Source organism: Sarcophilus harrisii, chromosome 3 (assembly GCF_902635505.1).
Source record: "Sarcophilus harrisii chromosome 3, mSarHar1.11, whole genome shotgun sequence".
Lineage (NCBI taxonomy): Eukaryota > Metazoa > Chordata > Mammalia > Dasyuromorphia > Dasyuridae > Sarcophilus > Sarcophilus harrisii.
In genome coordinates this window covers 370,576,494-370,598,158 of record NC_045428.1, presented here as the reverse complement: position 1 = coordinate 370,598,158, position 21,665 = coordinate 370,576,494, and the positions used below count along the sequence as shown (strand labels likewise).

Genomic DNA, 21,665 nt, shown 5'->3' with positions numbered 1-21,665 from the left:
GCACAAAGGAGGTTAACATGTAAAATGAAGTCATTTTTTTCCTGCTTAAAATTTAGCTGTCATATTATTTCTGAAACATCAGCAGAGCTCATTGTCCTTTGACTTTATTCTGGTACCATCTTCACAGAAATTTTTGTTGCTTTCTAAAGAAAAAAAAATGAACATCATTTGCATTTTTATTAGGAATCTTACAGAGTATCATGCAGAGTAAGTAGGTAGGTGCTCAAAAAATGTTGGCTGAATAAATCAATGAAGGAATGAGTGGGACTGCAATTTTCCTTGAGGAGCTATACAAGCTCAGCAGCATGAGGTGTTTTTGCTACTTACCACTGCCCCAAGAAAAAGAAAACAAACAGTATTTTGCAGAAATCTCATAACTGGAATATGCCTTAAAAGCTTAGTTCTTTGTAACATTCAAATAAACTCTTTAAAATGTTGAAAACTGGCTTCTTTGTTTTGTCTCTTTACTGTGGTCAGAGTATAAATCAAATGGGGCAAAATGAAAAAGAACATTTTTTCCCCCAGAGAGAACCAATTTAGCCATTAATAACAGTTTAACCAAGATGAACTATCCTTTTTTCTGAGGCAAGTTTTCATCTATCCATTCTTTAATTCTGGAATTAGTCACAGATTCCCACTGAGGTCAACACTTATTTTGTAAGCAAGTGGTACTTAGTTGTGTTTGACATCCTAAATATTGACAAAACTTGAGGGTAGTTTGAAGAGCAAGATGACTACTCCAACATATTTAACTGAACAAATATGTCAGAGCAGCCCTTCATCTAGGCTATTTCTATCCTTTCTCAACAGCATCTTTTATACAAAGAGTTAATATGACTCATATCAGATGGATCATTTGTTGCGTTCCTGTTCTGCCAGTCGGGTTGGTTCCACAGCTAAATCCTTGGCACCAAAATTCAGAAGCTCATTACAGCAGGCATGTAGCCACACAACAGCTGCAACGAAGAACATCCAAATGCAGATGTCCTATGGTAGCAGTGTGGTTTAAGTTCTGGGAAGTGTTATTCAGGCATCTGACTAACATCACTGTAGTACTATGCTGTTTGACATACCACACAAAATGTGGGGGCTCTGGGATGGCTTGATGTGTTTCCCCCCCCCCAACTAAGAATCACTGAAAATGGAACATCCATGTGATAAATGCAAAGGAAATGATGTAACAACAAAAAAAATTCTGAAAATCATTTGCTAGATATTGTCTTTAAGACAGAAAAAATGTTCTTTAGCTGGTCTACATCAGTTTGGAGGCACACAACTATTGAGTTCACCCTGTTACAGTTATATAAGCAGGATGCTAATTACTGAATTATCTAAAAAGACCTAGCAGGTTACTGTGGCATAATGTTAGTAGACCAAATCAGAGCTGAGATTCATGCTTTCCTCAGCAGGGTTTGATATCTTTAGCCAAGGTAAATGTTGAAGAATACAGTAAGTCAGCTTGTCATTACTTGGTTTAAAGCCAATATTACTAAGAAGGAATCATCATTTATAGCCTTTTGCTTAGGAGGGACTGTGTAGGACAATGGAACAAAGGCATATTCCTCCATCAGAAGAGAAAGGTTTGAATTTTGTCTCAGTTTCCTTATTTGGAAAATGGAGATAATAACGTCTGTAATGCTTATTTCTTTGGAAATCTATGACTATAAATAAGATCTCAAGGTCACAGACCTAGAATAGTAAGGAGCTATAGAGCAAATTAAGCCCACAAGCATTTATTAAGCACTTACTACATGCTAGACTCTGTGTAAAATATTGGAGTCATCTTAGTTTACCCTCTTACTTTATAAATGAGGAAACTGAGCAATGTTACAAGAATTATATTTTATAATGTACGTGAAACATTTAACAAACTTTACAGTGTGATTTAAATATTGGCTATTATCATGAGGTGATAGCTGATAGAAATATGGCCAGAAGGGAACTTAGAAGTCATTGAGTACACCTCCTCAGGACCCTGAAGTCCAAACTGAGAGGTGACTTGGTGAGGATGATACAGGTACTAAGTGTCCAAGGCAGGATTTGAACCCAGTTTGAAGAAAATCTAAGGAAAACTTCAAGTCTAGTGCTGTCTCCATCTAGCCACATTGCCCCCTATTGTTATTACAAATAATGATTACAAATTATGTTAATGATAACATAATAAATGGATTTATATAGAATATGCAGCACGGTTTAGTAATAACTATGATTTATAAAGTATTTAAAAGTTAGCACTGTACTTTGCAAATATTCCCTTATTTTATCCTCATAAAACCCTTAGGAATAGATGCAATTATTATGCCCAATTTACAGATGAGGAAATTGAGGCAGGCTGGGGCTAAATTACTTGCTCACCAGGATCACATTGCTAATAAATGTCTGAGATTAGATTCAAGTCTTCTTGACGAGTTGGAGCTCTGACTCTAGCTATTAACTATTGTCAACCTTTATGAATCTCAATTTTCTCGTCTTTAAATTGGGGCGAATAGCATTTAACACTAGTGTTACCCAGGGGTCTTCTGATGACAATACTTTGTAAACTACACAGTGCCATATACATATGAGCTATTAGTATCAATAAAAACTAGAAATACAAATTCAGGATTACCAGAGGCAGTCTGGGCTTAACATGAAGAATTACATTTCATTTTGTAAATGTTAAAAGTTCTAGTTTCTCTTCCTCTTTAGATGCATCCTTTTACTCATCTTACGGGAAGCCTAACAGAATGAAATGTGGCCTGGAGTCCGACTGCTCTGAAACCCCCAAACTAAAATTATTTGCACACATCCTCTCCCTGTTTGAAACATGGCTTTGCAAGCTAAGTGACTGACATCATTTGATTATACATGACTAATAATGAACTCATTCTTCATCTTAAAGAAAGGCACCTTTTTACAGGGTTGGCCATAATAGGGAAAAGGAGGAGGTGAAAAGAGATGATCCTTTTCCAGACTATTACACCTTTGTTGCTAAAGGGTTCTAAGAAGGAAAAAGGCTCATCCAGGGTGTAAGCACAAGACCACAAGCTACCTTCTCTGCCTTTCCATGCAAACACATCCCTGACTCTTTAGGGCATAATATATGGTCTTTAGTTCCAAAAAAAAATATGTTGGAAGAACATGTGGCACTTAACTGTTTATGAGCACAAAGCAATTGCTAGTATGCTTGTGGGAGCTTGAGACAAGGCAAGCATAATGCACATTTTCCCACCATGTTCTGTCAAGATGACTTAGTTACAGATCACTGCATAATTCCAGTTCCCCTGTGCTCCCTGGCAAAGACAGCCAACCTGTTAAGTTGAATGGAAACTTTAGTGCATGAATAAAACTTCCAACTATGACCAACTCAGATGACTACTTATCCTTTTGCAATAAATCAAGCAACAGAGTTAAAAGGAAATTGTTCAGCTAACTCAGTTGCTATAAACAGCTTTAAGATCATTCAACCCAACCCCTTCATTTTACAGATAAGGAAACAGAGAGGAGTCAGATGCACTGTGCAGGACCACAGAGCTGGTATGTGAAGGAAAATTTAAACTCAAATTTTACAGACTCTGAGTTCAAGCCTCAACATTACTCAAGAGGTAAGCAGCAGATGCAAATTTACTGAAAAACAGTCGTCTGTAGGCAGATGTAGTGATATCAGAGTCAGAGTGGTGATACTGACAACTGAAAAATTCTTGGTGGTTCTGGAAGCATTTTTGTAATTTCTTTTTAATATAAGCATCTGTGACACTCTGAGAATTCAAAATCTCAACTTAAATGCCTCCTGGAGCCACCCTGCAAAGGTTTTTTCTATCATTTATCTTGCTTCAACCTTCCTTTGATTCTAATCTATCATAAATATAAATTACAGTATCCCTTATAATTCAGCTTCAAGGACAGCTTGCTCTCTCTCAACAAACATTTTGTTCCATACCTAAGCTAGCTAAAACTTTTTTTTTCAATTTTTTTTCTTTCTATACTTGCTAGTCTCCTAGAAATACAGATCCTAAAGGGTCAAAGGAGCATAGCTTTAGAGCTTGGAGAAATTGAAGATAATCTTCTATCTCTCAGGATTGTTTTAAGGATATAATTTTTGAAAAGAACTTTGCAAACCTTAAAATGCTATATAGGTGTATTAGTTGTAATCTTAGTCACTGCCATTGTAGTCATACTCATAGTAGTAATTAAAGAACATCAAGTACATACTCCTTATTTTACAAATGAGGCAACTGAGGCACAGAGCTGTTAAGTGACTTAACCACAGGGATACAGCTAGTGTTTATTAGAATTTGAACTCATCTTCCTCACTTCATTTTCAGCCCTTTATCTGCATACCACAGTTCGAATGTATTTATTAATCAGAGTAAGTAATATCAGTAAGAATCTGGAAGCACTATTTCCAACAGATAACTGGGTTCAGTCCTAATTTTAACTAAGTGGAAGCTACAATGGATAGATTCTGGGGATGGAGTCAGGAAGATCTCAGTTCAAATGCAGACTCAGAAAATTACTAGCTATGTGATACGGGGCAGTTCCTTAATCCCATTTGCCTTTGTTACTTTATCTGTAAAATGATCTGGCAAATCATTTTCAGTATCCTTGTCAAGAAAATTTCAAACAGGATCATGAAGAGTCAGATATAACTGAAACAAGTGAACAACTAAAATATTTTAATTAAAATTTAACAATATTAAAATCAGTCAAGGGGAGGGTGGGAGGTACCTAAAGACAAGGGGGAAAAAAAGAGAAAATGTAACTGTTTTATAGACTGAGCCTACAATTCTGGGAGTTCTAGGAAGTGAAGTCTATTTTAAATTTGCATATTCTATTTATCATTGGAGAGCCACAACTTCAATGCAAGGTAGTGGCAAAATTATTTAAAGTAAAGTTGTGGAAAACAGCTGAATCTAATTAAATGTATATAGAAGAAAATGGTTAGGAGGTGATAATTTAAAGGTATGATGGAATAATTTTCAGGATAGATACCTCAAAGAGGGGAAGATTCCAAAAGAATGAGAACAGTTAAAAGTGATTCTTCTACTTAAGAAGGGGAAAGACAAGTGAGAAGACATCAGCAATCACCAATCATCATGAGCTCCTAAAATCATGAATCTAGAACTGGAGAAGAATCCCAAAGATCACCTTTCCCAACTCTCTTCTTTTACACATGAGGAAAATGAGTTACAGAAATGTTCAGTGACTTGACTAAGGTCACACAATAAACAGAAATGCTGAGATTTGAACTCTGATCTCAGGATTATAATCCAATGCTCTCTATTTTTCATCTCTAAAGACTCTTTATGAAAATGATTTGTTCCTGAATGTCATGGATTTCTTTAATGAAAACTTGAAGAAGTAACTAGCAGTATATGACTTTTACAGTGGAACAGATCTTCACAGTCATTTAGTTGGATCAAGAAGTTTAAATAATATAAGCTTAGTGCTTTTCTCAAACAAGGTGTTTCCCATATGTATGTAAAAATGTCCTGTGGCAGATGCAACCATAGAGAAGTCAATTAATAAATGCTTGTAGATTGATTGTTATTAACACTGAGCAAGGCACAAAACAAAGAGATATACTTACCTCACATAGCAACTGCCCTACTTTAGGCCTTCAACACTTCTTAACTAGACATAGCAATAGCCTCTTAAAAGGTCTTCCTTCATTCAGCCTCTCTTCTATCTAATCTATCTTTTCCACAGCTGCCAAAATGATATTCCCAAAGAATAGGTCTGACCATGTCATTCACTAATGTGCCAGAAGTTTTATTGGCCATTAAAATTCCTCTGTTTGCCATTTAAAACCTTCCTGATCTGATCTGGCTTTAGCCTATTATATTATAAGACCCAGACAAAGTAGTTTAGTTATACTATTGTCCCCTGTGCAAGATTATCTATCTCCCACTTTCAATGCTTTTGAAAAAGCTGTCCTCAGAACCTATAATGTTCTTCCTCTCTGGCTTTGGCTCTTGCAACTTGCAAGTCTCTTCAAGGCTCAGCTAAAGTGTCACCTTTAAGAGTGATTGCTCTAGTTTTTGGTGCCTTCTCTCCAGTATTTAATTTGTTTATATGCTTAATTTCCTTATCTTATGTAAAGTTGCTTATTGAAGTAATTGAATTTACTTATCTATCTACAGTATTTTCCCTCTCTGCTACTATAGGTCTACCCCAATCCCACTTCCTTTGTAAATTGTATCTGAGCGGCAAAACTTTAATAAATGCTTGTTTATTGCTTGACTGATCTAAAATGTTCAATATCTACTATAAAACCCAAACTGAAGAATAATTTGCTTTCCAAATGTTTCATTCCCACAAGCCAAATAATGCCCCAGGCATGCCTTGGTGACATGATTAGTCTTTCAGGGATAACATTTCATCCATCTTAATTAATTAATTTTTGCGGAGGCAACTGGGATTAAGTGACTAGCCCAGGGTCACACAGCTAGGAAGTGTTGTGTCTGAGGTCAAATTTGAACTCGGATCCTCTTGATTTCAGGTCTGGTGTTCTATAGCTGCCCCCATCCATCTTAATTTGAAAAACAAAACGAAATCAAAATGTATGAAAAATGTTTATTTTCTAGATCAGTGGATCAAATTCAAATAGAAATAGATCTCTAGCTGCCAAGTTGACTTAGAAAAAATTACTTATATTGTAATTTTATTTATTTATGTCAAACATTTTCCAATTACGTTTTAATTTGGTTTGGGCTACAGAGAAAGGAGGGAGGGTGGCGGAAGAACTGTTATTTAGTGTTGGACTCCAATGGTCTGGATTATACCAAGCAACAGACTGACAATGTACTGAGTTTGCCCATCAGCAAATTCATATATGTGCATGCATATACATATTTATACATGCATATATATATACATAGATATGGATATTGAAGATAAACAAAAGTACTGACTACAGAGAAGAATGACTAGGATAATAAGATTAGGCTGTAATGTACATTTGAGAAATAGGCATTTTGAAGGATTGAATCCAGACAAGTTGCTGACATGGAAGTCTCTCATATTAATGCCAGCATTTTCTTGGTGATGCCATTTGGTACAAGATGTCACTTGTATCAAAAGAATCAGCCTCAGGGATACATTGAAGTCCCTTTGGCACAAAGAAAATTTATAGAAAATCTTGCATGACAATCACAGAGCATGAGAAGATATAGAAGAATCATTCTTGTTCTGTGCCAATGGAGGCAGTAGCAAAGAACAACTGTAATGTGAAGGGATTGAATCTTAATTTAAGTTTAAAACTACAGTTTTGGGACACCAAAAATTGAATGCAAAAAACTTTTCCCAATCCTCTTATAAAATTATGATAAATTTTTATAACAAACTGGATCTGTAAAAAATTCAATCTTTTCATCATTATAGCTACACAATAGAACAAAATTATATATATATATATATATATATATATATATATATATATTTTTAAAGCTTTCAAAGCATTAAAAGGAAACATTTCTAAAGGGCAACAATATAACTAAAGATAGCAAGTGGTAAAGATTTGCTTTTCTTACTTCAGTAAAAATATTTAAATAAACATGGATTCCCAGTATAAACCAGAGTGAAAGACTAATGATATTTTATTAATTATTTAAAGTATTTGGGGAAATAGAAATAAATGCTTTTTTTTTGAATTGTTCCTATTTTCCTTCTTAGGACCTGTTGATCTTTCAAAATTTATTTGTTCCTCAATTTTACTTCTCTTTAAGACCAACATTATGTTTGTATCTAAGAAAGAGACTCCAGAATAATGCTAAAGTGATGTCAACAGGATCTCCTTCCATATGCAGCTGCTTAGGGGTGAGGTCATGAAATCAGCTGGTCTTACTCATATAAGTTTGTATTGCTAGTGGATAAGCCAAAGTAGGCCCTGGGAACTGCTCACTGTGGATGGGATAGTCAAAGCTTCTACAAATTCTCCTGCTTCTTGTGTTTCCTGTGGGTCAACCACAGTTTTATTCCTAGAAAAAGAGAGGAACTGGAAAGTGAAAAAGGAAAAATTATCCAAGTTTATCAAAGAAAAGGGTGCCAAATCTATTCATTCTGTCGCTGCTGGTAGAGATGGAGGCTACATGTTCAGTTTATGGGAAAGCTGTCTTAGGATAATCCAATATTACAATAATCTGTTCTCTTCAAAGCTGGAGCACAGTGGAACATAAGATCCTAGCTTTAGAACTGGAAGGAACCTAAAGGATCATCACATACATTACTTACATTTTATGAATAACGAAACTCAGACCCACAGGAGTAAAGGGGACTTGCTTAGGATCACACAGGTAGTAAGTGTTCCAGACAGGATTTGGTCCCAGAGTCTTTGGGTACAAATCTAATTCTCCTTCTGTGCTATCTCTCACCTATAGCTTGCTAAGACTTGAGCCACAGCTTCATTATGGCATAATAATGTTCCATAGCAGATGAAATTGTGTAGGAAGGAAATTGGGGTGTCAGGTGAGGGAATTCATTCTCCCCTCACTGGCTGAGGCAGAACATACTTCACATCCTGTGCATAGCTGTATTAAAGCCAAATATATTTCTTCATTTATCATTGGCACACCTCTGCCTCCTAGCCACTTTAATGAACCCTTGGTGACACTCTGGGAGTCCTGGTCATTAAAACCATGAGACTCAAATCATTTAGTTTCTGTGTTAATAATTTCACATTTTTACATTGTTGGCTGCCTTGTAAAAGGTACATTCAGTCCAACTGCAGAAAGGAGAGACAACAATGATATAGTATGAAAAAGCAGCAAGAATCAGTCATTAAGTGAAATGATAAAGGAGATCTAAGGAGAAGAAAACAATCCCCATGGATCATTGCCCTAGGAGACAACCAAAGGTAAAGAAACTTTATCTTACAGTGACTTGTCTAGCACCTGAGGAGCAGAGCAGCAGATTTCCTTAAACTTGGCTAAGAGGACTGCTTTCAAAACCAAACCATGCAAATGATAGAAGATGCTCTGAGATTTTTCACCATGCCTCCAACTTAAGGCTGGGATCACTAAACTCTTCCTCACCCCTGAAAAATCAAATGCGAGACTGGAACTGAGAAGATTAGGAAAGAACAGCAATGGGAAATGGTAGCTTCCAAGATAAGAATTTGACAACTGTTGTGTCTGTGTTGCTGCAAGAGTCTTCCATAGTGTGGGAGTCTAGGACACCTTTATTGCCTAATCCTTATCTGTAGCTGTTTACTCACTGAAGAGTCATAAAGGTTTGATACATCTGTTTATGTCAGGTGGATGTTTTGCATGGTTTCCTTCCTCTTCCAAGGAAACAGAGAAACTGGAGGTGGAGTTAATTAGGGAGAGGGGCCAAGAAACATTGCTCACAAGGATCTTTTAGTAGAGTAATAGGATTTCAACCAGTAAAAGCAAAATTGGTCTTGTCTAAACTATGTAATGCTTTTTTCTCAATACACCATTGCACATAATTAAAGAGCAAATTCAATCAAATATAAATTCTTCCCTCCCTCAATCCCCACCTTGCCCCTCAAAAAAAAGGAGAGCCAAAAATCACTCAGAAATTGTTTTCAGTTGAATATTCAGAATCTTTTCAATGTCAAATAATTTTTAAATAACTGAGGAAGCCAAGAAAAATAGAGGAGAAAGGAAAAGAAATCCAGAGTGATAGGAGAAAGAAAGAAAGAAAAAGACAGAGAGAAAGAAGGAAAGAAAGAAAGAAAGAAAGAAAAAAAGAAAGAAAGAAAAAGCACATTTAAAGGTTTAAGCTTACATAAATGGTATTTCCTGCCAGAATGCTTTCCTGTTTCAGGCAACCACAACATGGTGGCGAAACATCCGGGCACAGCTGCATAACAGGCAACTTGTGCTCTTCAGGCCACTTCTCTGTTCTACTCACCCTTCCTCTCCAACAAAGGTGACATAGAGCTTATTCCTCTGCAAGTCTTTTCTGGAATAGCCCATAATCTGATTAAAAGCATCTTCCAACAAATGGTCTCTTCTGATGATTAACCTGTACATAATTATTTTAAAAATACAAATAGTTTCCATTACTTTTCCTAGAGGGAAACACACAAGCACACATAATATGTATTTATATATGTATGTAAAAATAAACATATATGCTATCTCTACATATTATGTCTCTACATAAAAATCATACTTTTTAAAAGATTAACTCGATAATTAAAAGCTCCACGTATTTAGCTTATTTGTTGGGAGAGAAATCACCAGCCATTTCTAACACACCTATGTTCTGTAATTTTTTTAATAGATGTGAGAATATAAGATGATAGGCAGAGCATCCTGCCCATGATCTGGAATAATAACTCCAGAGAATCCATCGTGCACAGTGAAATGATATTTTCCCCCCAAGAATGAAATGCTTACCAAATAAAGCACACAAATCTTGTTTAATTAAGGAATTACAACCCCATTAGGTAATGTTGTAGGCTTCACTGTACTTAGGCAAGGGATTTAGTTACCAAGTGTCGAAGGACATAACTTAGGCAAGAATGAGAGAAAATATCACTCCAAAAAAGGTTTATAGTGATTCTTAATTTCTATTCTAAATTCAAACATTCATATTTTAGCATTCACTCGGAGAAAGGCACAGCTGAGTTTTATTTAAAAGTCTTGAATTAAGAGTATTAATAATAATAACAACAACAACTAACAATTGTAAAATCTCTACTACATGCTAGGAACTGTGCTGAGTGCTTCACAAATATTATCTCATCTGATCCTCCCAACAACTTGAGAATTTAGGCGTTATTATCCCATCTTACAACTGAGGAAATTAAGGCAGACAATGGTTAAGCCACCACAATCAAAGTTATTATTAAGGACATTTCAGATTGCACTTAAAGCAAATGCCAACACGTGGAAGGTTATACAGATGACAAAAGGGAAGTAAGTAATGGTGTGCTCTGGTAGAGAGAATATTGGGCCTAAAGACCTCATCTTGCTCTTATTAATAATATGGCCTTTGGAAAGTCAATTTACTCAAAATTTCAGTTAGTTCAACACGAACCAGGTACATAGGGCAGGGCTCATACCACCTACCTCACAGAATTGTTATAGCTCAAATGAAATAATATGTGTAAAAGCACTCTGCAAAATTTTAAGTCCTATACAAATATCCATTTTGATCATGATGATAATGTGAAAAGAACCCTGATTCTAGAGTCAGAGGACCATGGTCCAAATTCTATCTCAGACTCTTACTTCTTGTGTGAGCTTGCACAAGACTTTTGTGAACATTATTTTCCTGATCTATAAAATGAGGTGATTAGAGTAGATGGCCTCCAGTGTCCCTTCCAGCTCTAGGAGTATGAATGATTTTATAAATTTCACTACCTGAATCATGAAGTGGACAAAGATGATACTCCTCCTTCATATATTTCCTATTACTGATGCAATATTGAGCTTCTTTGCATTGAGTTTATTCAATTATATTTAATTCAGTCATTTGTTAGGGTCAACTATGTGCACGGAAGGAACTTTGCTAGACATTCTTGCAAAAGAGCCCTCATGGGTGGCCCTGGAAGTGCCCTCCAAGGTCAACAGAGTTGCTTGAAGTAATTCTCTTGTTCCTCCCTTTTGGAGTGGTCCCCAACAGAGCTCACAGAGAGTCATGCAAGGATGGGACTGCTCCTTGCAGCTGAAGTGCCCACACATATTAACAGCAGAGCTCTCTGAAGGGATTAGGAGGAATGTAGCCTCAGAATGAATTTGGGGGCACATGAAAACTAGGACTTTTTTGAATTATCAGTCATTATCAAGTTAGATAATGATGAAATAATCAGAACTAGAACAAACCTCTGAAGTCATCTAATCCACTCATTTCTCAGAGAAAGAAAACAGTTCAAGAAGTACTATGATTTCCCAAGTTTACACAACTAGATAGTGGTAAGCTATGATTTGAATACAGGTCTGCTGATTATAAATTCAGCATTTTTTCTACCAGATCATGATACTTCCAGATAGTGAGATTTGCTTTTATCTTTGCTAACCCCTCCAACAAAGTCCTAGAGCCCTTATAGCCCACCTCCTGTTCTCTGCTCATTTCTTCTTATTCTCCCCTATAAACAATGGAATTTTTACTTGACTTCTGGATGAGTGATGGACATGGGGGCAACTTCCAAAGCTTTTCTTCTCTCCTTTCTTTACCAACCTCAGGTAGCTAAGAGGCAACTGCAGTTAGACGCATCTTTTGGCCTTTATGTTTTTGGTTTCAGTTGAGTATAATAATGTTCTGGCCTGCCTGATAGTGACTAATAGTTTGGTCATCCAGGAGTAGGAGAAACAAGAAGGATATTTCTAGCTTTTCTTTTCTCTAAGAATTCAATTCAGAAGAAAGTTCATGGCAGCAAAGGAATAAAAGCTGCTGCTTTGTGAAATTCCTGAAGCAATATGTTGGAAACAGTTCTGAATTTAAACCAGAATTTGCAACCTGGACTTGAGTCTTGGTTCTGCCACTTACTAAGATGTGTTAACCCTGGGAAAGTTAATTAGTGTTCTGAGTCTCATCTATAAAATAGGGATAATAATATATGGCCTCTTCTTCTTACAGGCTTTTGGTGAGGATCAAATGAGATTATAGATGTGAAAATGCTTTGTAAAGTGTTATATAAATGTGAGAATTATGAATTATATTAGAATTATGGGTTAGCTCTTGCTATCCCATAATTCTAATATAATTCATTTATATTAACTCTTGCTATCTTGTAAGCACCTGCGAAAGAGTATGGGATTGGGGAGAAATGAGACTTCCATCTGTGGCTGAGAGATCTTTAGATGGGGTTGTGGTCCATAAATCTGACCTTGAATTCAAACTAAAAGCTACTTTCTATATCATTGGTTCATTTGGATGGCTGGAAATGTCCAGCATCAGCAGGAAAATTCCCCTCCTTTGACATTCTCAAATGATATAATGATAATTAGCTTCTACCTACACCCTCAAAACTGATCTTGGCACAATCTTATCATTGTTTTAGTAGCCCCAAATATGAAGGAAGCTGGATAAGGATAAGGAGCAATAATATTTTTTAACCACTTAGGATATTTAAAGATTTCTTTGTAAACTGTAAGATCCTCTATAAACACGAACTATTATTATTTTTTATTGTGTGGGAAGAAATGAAGATTAAAGTTGTTAATGCTCAAAGATGAACATGGATAATAGTAAAATTTAATTCATGACATGTTGAAAGGCAATTGGAGCAATTGTTGAGAAAATATATAATTTTAAAAAGAGAAAAAATTCAGTTCTCTCCCCAACTGTAATTTTTTTCCTTGCAAAACAGTGAGTGGTGGTATGTTAAAGCAAATAAATAAAAAAAGCTTTAAGACTTAATGGTACTTATTCTCAGAATTTGGTTGTATTTATATAATTCACTCAACAATGCCAGGATACCAATGGAAGACTAAGGTAAAGTCTGATCAAATTCATTCAAAGTTATTTTAGTGATTTCCCAAACACAGGTCATTCTTTAATAATCTACAAATCTGGCTTAACAGATCATTGTGACTTACTTTAACTTCCCGGGCCCTTGCCCATATCCTTTAGTTTCCAACTTCCTGTAGAAATTCCGTAGTTTGGCTTCAAAATCTCGTTTATAAGGGGCGGGAGCTCGAGCATTGGCACGCTGCGTACCTGTAAAACATAAAGGGAATAAACTGGTATTGCCCAGTCTTCTTAGGTAACCAGCACAGTGAAAACTCTTCCCAGAAGTCATCATTTTAAAAAGGACTGCTATGGTTTTAAAAACAAAATTATAAAGTAAAGGTCATAGCACAGTTAACATGTCCTTTTAATCTCTTTTAAAGTTAAAGGTATAATTAAACTTAACAGAGCTCCCAACTGATGTCTTCTCTTCAAAATATGTCATTATGTCAATGTTAGTCAATAATTATCAACTCCAAATTTTAATAGACAAAACAGTAAGGATGTGTTAATGAAACATGTTCTTTTCTTTAGCCTAAACCAACATGAGTCAGACAAATAACTCAGATCCAATGGGTCACTGTTCAGTGTGTGGAATCTCTCAGCTTGATGCTGGCATGATATAATGGTAACTTGACAGGGAGTTACAGTATGAAAGAATGTGGGACAACAAGCCAAAAATAATGGATTTTCTTTTCATAATTCTCCCTGAACTCCCCCATAAAATCAACTTCTGTCAGACATGCCCCATTACTAAAAGTGAATTCAGACACATAATTCTATAAGAAAAAGCAAAACATTTTATAGGGGAAAACTTAATCCTGACATAAAACCAGGAACTGACATTACTGCAAGGACACTCTGGGTGGGGAAAACAGCATAGGGGTGTTAAATGTCATTCAACAGTAAGTAAGTACCGCTAATGAACAGTATAAGGGGCTCTACCTACTTCCTTTTCATGAGAAGTTTGTTTAGTGTTACAAGGATGACTGGCAAGCTGGGGCACAAAACTGATAGGGAATGTGGATGTTACACCTGGAGTTTTGAAATATACATGAATATTTCCACTAGAGAAAACAAAATTTCTCACAAAATAAATAAAACAAAAAATACACATAACTTTCAAATAGACATTAAGAAAGATGGAAGGGAACATATTTAGCAAGCACCTGTAGCAAGTGCCAGATACTGATAGCTAAGTAATGCAGTGGGGATAGAGCACTGGGCCTGGAGTTGGGAAGACTCGAGTTTCTGATGTGACTTCAGACACTTACTTAAACTGTGTGACCATGGGAAATCATTTAACCTCTGCTTGCCTCAGTTTCCTCCTTTGTAAAACGGGAATAGCACTAACACATACTTGCCTGGGTTATTGTGAGGGCCAGATCAGATACTAAATGTAAAGCACTTAACAGAGCCTGGCACATAGTAAGTACTATACAAATGTTATTTGGTTATTATCATTATTTTATCCCTCAATGGGGCCTTCACACACAGAGTACATTACAACTAGTCTGGGATTCTTATTCTAGCATAGGTCAGACAGATGACATCCAGCTTTCTTTCCAACTTTCCAACTCTGTTTTGTGGAAGTAAGGGAGTACTGAGGCGAGTGGGACTGGAGATCAATATGGACTAGAATAGTTGGGTAAAGTTTCATAAAAATGTTTTCAAAAAAAAGTTCTGGCTTATTTTTTTGTTGTGAGGAACTACAATATATCATGGGAGAGACTGAAGACTTCAGCATGCCCATGTGATTGAGTTATTTCCATACAATTTGTGCACAAGCACATGTGTTTGTAAGTGTAAGGTCCATACAATTCTCCACACACCTAGAAAAACCTGTGACAGTCAACACACATTTATTATGTTGCCAGGTGCTATGCTATGTGCAGAGGATTGTTGTTATTTATCCTTCATTTTCAAAGATGATATCACAGGGTGATGTCTTATGCACAAATTTGGACTGATGCAAGGAAGATTTGCATAGAACTGTCAATTTCCCTCGCTATTCCTGAATCATCAAAATCCAGGGGCAAAAAAAGAGTTTGAAATTATCAACTATTAGGAATATGAGCTGGACATCAATAGTACCGGTAGTCAAGGTGCACAGTCAGATGGGCAGAGGCTGAATTACAATGCTGCGGCCAGAAGCCAGGGAGAGGGAAGGATGAGAAGGGAAAGGTCTGGGGGATGTGCTCCTAAACAGGCATTAGTAATACCCTTGAAATTATCTAGTCTGAAGCCCCAACTGCTGCATCCTAATTATAATTCTGGTTGTAGCTTGTTGAAGGGGATAAGAGTAGAGAATATGATTATAATAGCAGTGTTTAAGAAATATTAGACTGAGAATATTATGGATGGGAGAGAATGAAGACATAATAATGATCTAGGAAGTTGTTGCAATAATCCAAGTATAAAAGGAAAGTCTCAGATTCCCAGCCCCAATTAATCTAAGTAACCAGATGCTCTACACACTAATACCTTTGTCTAGGGAAGCACCTTTTGATTAAATCAGAAATATCAATTAAAAGTATAATCCAGGTGCAAACAAACCCTTATTTTGGGAGGAGTTAAGTGTTTCAAGGCAATGGATGAAGTCAGACAACAAAATATATTGGAACTGGTTTAAAGAATTAGACAGTCTATATCACATAAGATAATATCAACAGAAGGCAATTAAGCTTTGAGAGCATTTTGAGGAATTAGACCAGGGGTCCTCAAACTTTTTAAATAGGGGGTCAGTTCACTGTCCTTCAGACTATTGGAGGGCCGGACCATAGTAAAAACAAAAACTTTGTTTTGTGGGACTTTAAATAAAGAAACTTCATAGCCCTGGGTGAGGGGGATAATCATCCTCAGCTGCTGCATCTGACCCACGGGAGTAGTTTGAGGACCCTGAACTAGACCATTGTGCTTATAATCAAATATTATTGAAGCGAAAGGGAATGAGACCTAAGAGGATTCCCCACCTTCCTCCTTGAACTCTCTGCAGTTGACCATATCATCAGAAAAACTGGACTGGCAACAAACAATGTATATAGTTGGAATTGAGAGAAGTAAATCTCAATTGAGGTGCCAACATTTTTACCTCTATTTTACAGAAGGAAGTTTAAATGAGTTGCCTAGGGCTACATAGTAAACTCTCCTCAAGAGCTTCTCAAGTCATTCTCCCAGGTTTACTCAAAGAATATCCACGGCAGGATTCAAACCCAGATTTCTAGCCTCCAAATTTGGCTTTCTAGTAGTTATGCCTTTCTTATGTAATAAGATAATTGGGAAAAGGAGTCAGTTTCAGGGGAAAGATGGTGAGTTCAGCTTTGGGCTTGCTGAGTGTGCAGTGATGATGGGACATTCAGTTGGAAATGTCTGATAACCACTGGGAAAATGAAACTTGAATAGAAACATAGAAATGAGGGGAAGAACCCCACAAAGGGCAGAGTATAGAGCTATGGGGATATTATAGTCATAGGATTAGAGGGAAAAGAAGAATCAGCTCACAGTATTAAAGAGAATGAAATGGAATCCCCGTAAAAGCTACTAATATTAAATAATTGACAAATCTACTATTCTCCCTTTCCCTATCATTTGATATAGTTAAAGGGAAGTGTGAAATGCCATGATGGAGTCCACTATTATTGAGTTCATGAAATGAGTCTAAACTCTATTTTCAAGCTAAGCAAAAGAACACTATTCTGGAGGCTCTTGGGACTGAAACTTTGTAAGATCACAAATACTTTTACAAATGGTTCTTTTATGGAAAAGTTGAAAACCACTCATGCATAATTTCATGGTTAGAAAATTTACCCCTAAATGATTCTGCTGGGGAATGGCAAGTTCTTGCTGCAAGTCAGCTATAAGTGCCAAAAAATTCCAGGATAGATACAATAATAACTTCTACTTTAGGAACCAACCATATTCCTCAAAGATTGAACCAATGCAATTGTGATGTTACCATGACCATGAAAAAAGAATAAAAAAAAATAAACTCATGAATAGATTAGTTGTATGCTTTTCATTTTGAGTAATGAAGCAAAAAAGAAAACAAACTATGCTCGCTCTCTCAATATGTATAAATCATTTATGTGTGTATGTCTTTATACACATGGGTCTGTCTATTTATCTGTATATGAATATGAGGAAATGTGGTATAACGGAGAGAGACATAAGCTGACTTCAGATCTGGGAAAACCCGTTTCTTACATATCCTGGCTTGCTGACCATGGGTAAGCCACTCTGGAAAACTCTCTAAAACTTTAAGTTTCAGAAAGGTGCCAACTTGAATTGGTGTGTAGGGGGATGTATGCTCATTCAGGAATTTCCTATGGAAATCACAAATCTAGCCTTTATCCCTACATTTATGAAATAACCAGCTGAAATATTGATTTGAACCCTACCTCTTATGTCTATGTAGGAAAGACTCTCTTTCTAGCATTCATTTTGTGGGTGCTAGATAGCACAATAAAATAATATTTCATAGTATTCTAATTTATCTATGTACAGTTATACATTCCCAATCTATTAGAATAAATTCCTTAACATGGAATTCATGACATGAGAAATATTGAAAACATGACAGATATTCTGTGCCAAAGCTCTGTGCTAGGTGTTAAAGATAAAAAAACAAAATGTGAAATCAGTCCTATCTTCAAAAGTTTATATTCTATTAGGGGAAAGAGGAGAACACAAGAGAAAATAACATATATGTAAAATAATTTGAGCAGAGGGGGCAACTAGGTGGCACAGTGGATATTGTACCAGGCCCAAAATCAAGAAGACCTATCTTCCTAAGTTTAAATCAGACACTTACTAGCTATTGTGATCCTGAGCAAATCACTTTACCAGGTTTGTCTCAGTTTCCTCATGTATAAAATGAGCTGGAGAAGGAAATGGCAAATCACTTCAGTATCTTTGCCAAAACCCCTCACCAGATCAGGGTCATGAAAAGTTAGACACTGAAACTACTGAGCAATAACAAAACAACAATGAAATTTGAGAAAACAATCTAAGAACTGAGGAATGAAGGCAGATATGGAGGAGAGAACACTTGAGCTGAGGTTTGACTGGAAGCTAGAATGTAGTGTGTATGAGGAAGACTAAGAGGGAGACTTGGAGTTGGATTGTGAAGGGTCTTCAGTTCAAACTGAGGATTCATTTTCTTGTCCTAGAAGCAAAAGAGAGCAACTGAATCTTCTTGAATAGGGGAGAGACAAGGTAGATCAGTGATTTAGGAGTATAAATTTACCACTTTGGTAATTGAGTTGGAGAGGGACTAGAAATAGGGAAACCAAGCTATGATAATCGTTAATATTTCTGTAACACTTTAAGGTTTGCAAAAATATTTTTTATATATTATTTCGTTTAATCCTCACAACGTTGCTATGAGGTAGGTACTATTATTACTATTATTGTTTGGTGTTAATTGGGATTAAATGACTTGCCTGGGATCACACAGCTAGTAAGTATTTGAGGTCAGATTTAAACTCAGATCCTCCTAATTCTAGGGTGGGTGCTCTACCCATTGCACCACTGAGCTGCCTCCATAGGTGCTATTATCAAACCAATTTTACATATTAATAAAGACTGAGATAAATTAGATGACTTTCCCAAGATCACAAAACCAGTAAGTGATTTTGAACTTAGGTATTTTTGATGCCAAATCCAACATTTTATTCACTGGGCCATTTGGCTACAATTATAATAAGCAATGGATGATAGGAATCTCAACAAAGATGATGATTCTGTGCATGGAGAGAAGGAGTAGATATGAGATATGTTGTGGCAACAGAAATAGCAACTAATTGGCAATAAGGAGTGAAGAAGGGAAAGAAAGTCAAGAGTTGCAAATCTTTGTGACCTGAACAGTGATAAGTGCACTTTACAGAAATAGATAGTTTAAGAAGGAGAACAGGTTTTGGGGAAAAAAAAGATAAAGATAGTGAATTAAAATTCTGCTTCAGATATTTTCCATTTTGAAATGGCAATGAGATAACCAGGTGAGGCCATCTAGCTGGTAACTGGTAATGGACCTTTGGAGATAGATAAGGACTGGATAAATAGATTTAAATCTGCATAATTTTTTTTCTTGTGTCAAAAACTACCAACAGTAGACACCATCTACATAGGAATATTTGAAGAATATGATAGAGATCTCTGAATGCCAGGGAAAAAGGATTCCGCTTCGCTCCTAATATGTAGTGCTATTCATCCTGGAACTTTACATGTATTTATCTAAATTGGTTTTGAGACAAGATATTTGCCCTAGACTTGGCTGGAAACTCTCTTTTTTTGGGGGGTCACTCCATGGTCAAATCCTTGGAAGGCTCATGGTGTCACTTGTTTTCAAATCCTTTTATTTAAAAAATGGAAATCCTCTTGCCAGTTTAAACATCTTTTGTTGGCATCAAATCTAGCTGAAAGCCAATATAACAAGTGAACAAAACAGTAAAGATGGCCACACCCTGATTATATAGAGTTTAGGCTTTGGGCATTCTCAACCATTCAAAATACAGGTGAAAATCCAGAAACAAGCAAAAGAAATGTCTGAACTGTGGAAATTGCCCTCAAAACGTCTATGCATAAATGTTCTGGAGTTGGAGATAAATTCAATGAACAAAAATTTATTAAGTCCTTACTCTGTGCAATATGTTATACCAGATGCTGTGGAAAGAAAAAACCCAGACCAGCTCCTATCCTCAAGGGTGAGGAAAGATTAACACAAAAAATGGAAATACAAAAACAATTTGAGAGAAGGAAAGCACTAACGATTAGAGGGATCAGGAAAGGCTTCTTAAAATGAGTCTTTAAGGAAACTAAGAGATAAAGGTAAGGAGACAATGCATTCCAAACAATAGGGACAGCATGAAAAAAGGCACTGAGGTGGTAAATGAAAATCTGAGTTCAAGTCAGTTTGGGGAGGGGGGAATATGTGTCAAAGGAAGGCAATTTGAAATTCTGGAAAGGGAAGCCAAATATCAACTGCACTAAGCCAAAGGATTTTGTATTTATCCCAGGACAATTTGATGGAAATCACAGAAATATCTTCAGAGGGCCTGATATGGTCAGATCTGTACTTTAAGAAGATTATTACAGCAACACAAAATCTTGTGAATAAAGATTTTAAGCAGGGAAACCATTTAGGAGGCTAATTTAATGGGCCAGGTGAGGGATTACAAGGATCTCTTTGGGGTGATAATTCTGTTAATGGAGAACAAGGACAGATTAAAAAGATATTACAAAATTGGAATTGAGAGTTTTGGCAATTGGTTGTATAGAGTAGGTGAGGGAAAGAAGTTGAGATTAACTCTGAGGTTAACCTGGATGATGGGAACAGAGGAATTGAGGATGGTGGTATCCTCCAAGGAAATAGGAGTTTTGGAAGAGAACATTTAAAGGGAAGCTTAGTAACTTCTGTTTGCATTTAATTGAGTTTGAGATGTTTATGGACATTCACATGGAGATACTCTCTTATTTTTTCTTTTTTTATTTCTTATGCTATAAAATGTTATTTATATAATTTTAAAAATAAAACTTACACAGAAACAACATAAGTAGCCACTGACACTAAAGGGAAAGACATTAAAATTACTACTCAGCATAGTGGTTATTGGTAATTATGATGGTGACTGAATCATCAAGAAAAAATTAAAACATATTTATCTTATTCTGAGAAGGTAGGGAAGTGTGCTTGATCAGGATTTTTATAAAAAAATATTAAAAATTAAAAGGTTTTGACATTTAAATGGGTAATCTTCATTTATCTGAAAGGTGTTCATATAAGAGAACACTTAGCTGATTATTTAAATGGTAATAAAAATAACATGCTGTTACAAATGTTTCTTCAACTGTTACTTCTCATATTTAGAATAATAAATCACAGAAAGTTTTAAACGATCTTTTCCTGTTGGCATAGCTGTAGTTGAGGCTGGCATTAAAATTATCCCACAAAAACAAATGCTCCCATTCCAAGATTTTGATAAATTTTAGGTGAGTACTGACAGCTGCAAAGAGAATGAATCAAATTTTCCATAGCTCCTGTCACCATTTTTGCTTGCAGAAATGCAAATGTACTTGAGATGAGAAGTTTTTTTTAAAAAGATTACCATGTCACTGGAGGGAATTTTTAAAAGATTATTAAATTTTATTATATAGTAGTAACTTTTAACAATATTATTTTCATTGCACCCTGAAATGGTAACATTCTAGGCCAGGGAAAAGAGTTCAAATTTCTTTGGATCTGTTGGAAATGTTGCTTTCTCAAA

General features: G+C 36.0%; 1 protein-coding gene across 3 annotated transcripts in view; it reads right to left on the bottom strand.

Moving 5' to 3' along the window:
* HECW2 (HECT, C2 and WW domain containing E3 ubiquitin protein ligase 2) overlaps positions 1–21,665 on the bottom strand; it is a 369,280-nt gene that overhangs the window by 32,661 nt on the left and 314,954 nt on the right. For all 3 annotated transcript variants that reach the window (XM_031960290.1, XM_031960289.1, XM_031960291.1), the window contains 2 exons: positions 13,494–13,614; positions 9,856–9,969 (listed from right to left, as the gene is read on the bottom strand). In XM_031960290.1, the coding sequence (XP_031816150.1) occupies positions 9,856–9,969; positions 13,494–13,614 (235 nt within the window). The remainder of the gene's footprint in view (positions 1–9,855; positions 9,970–13,493; positions 13,615–21,665) is intronic.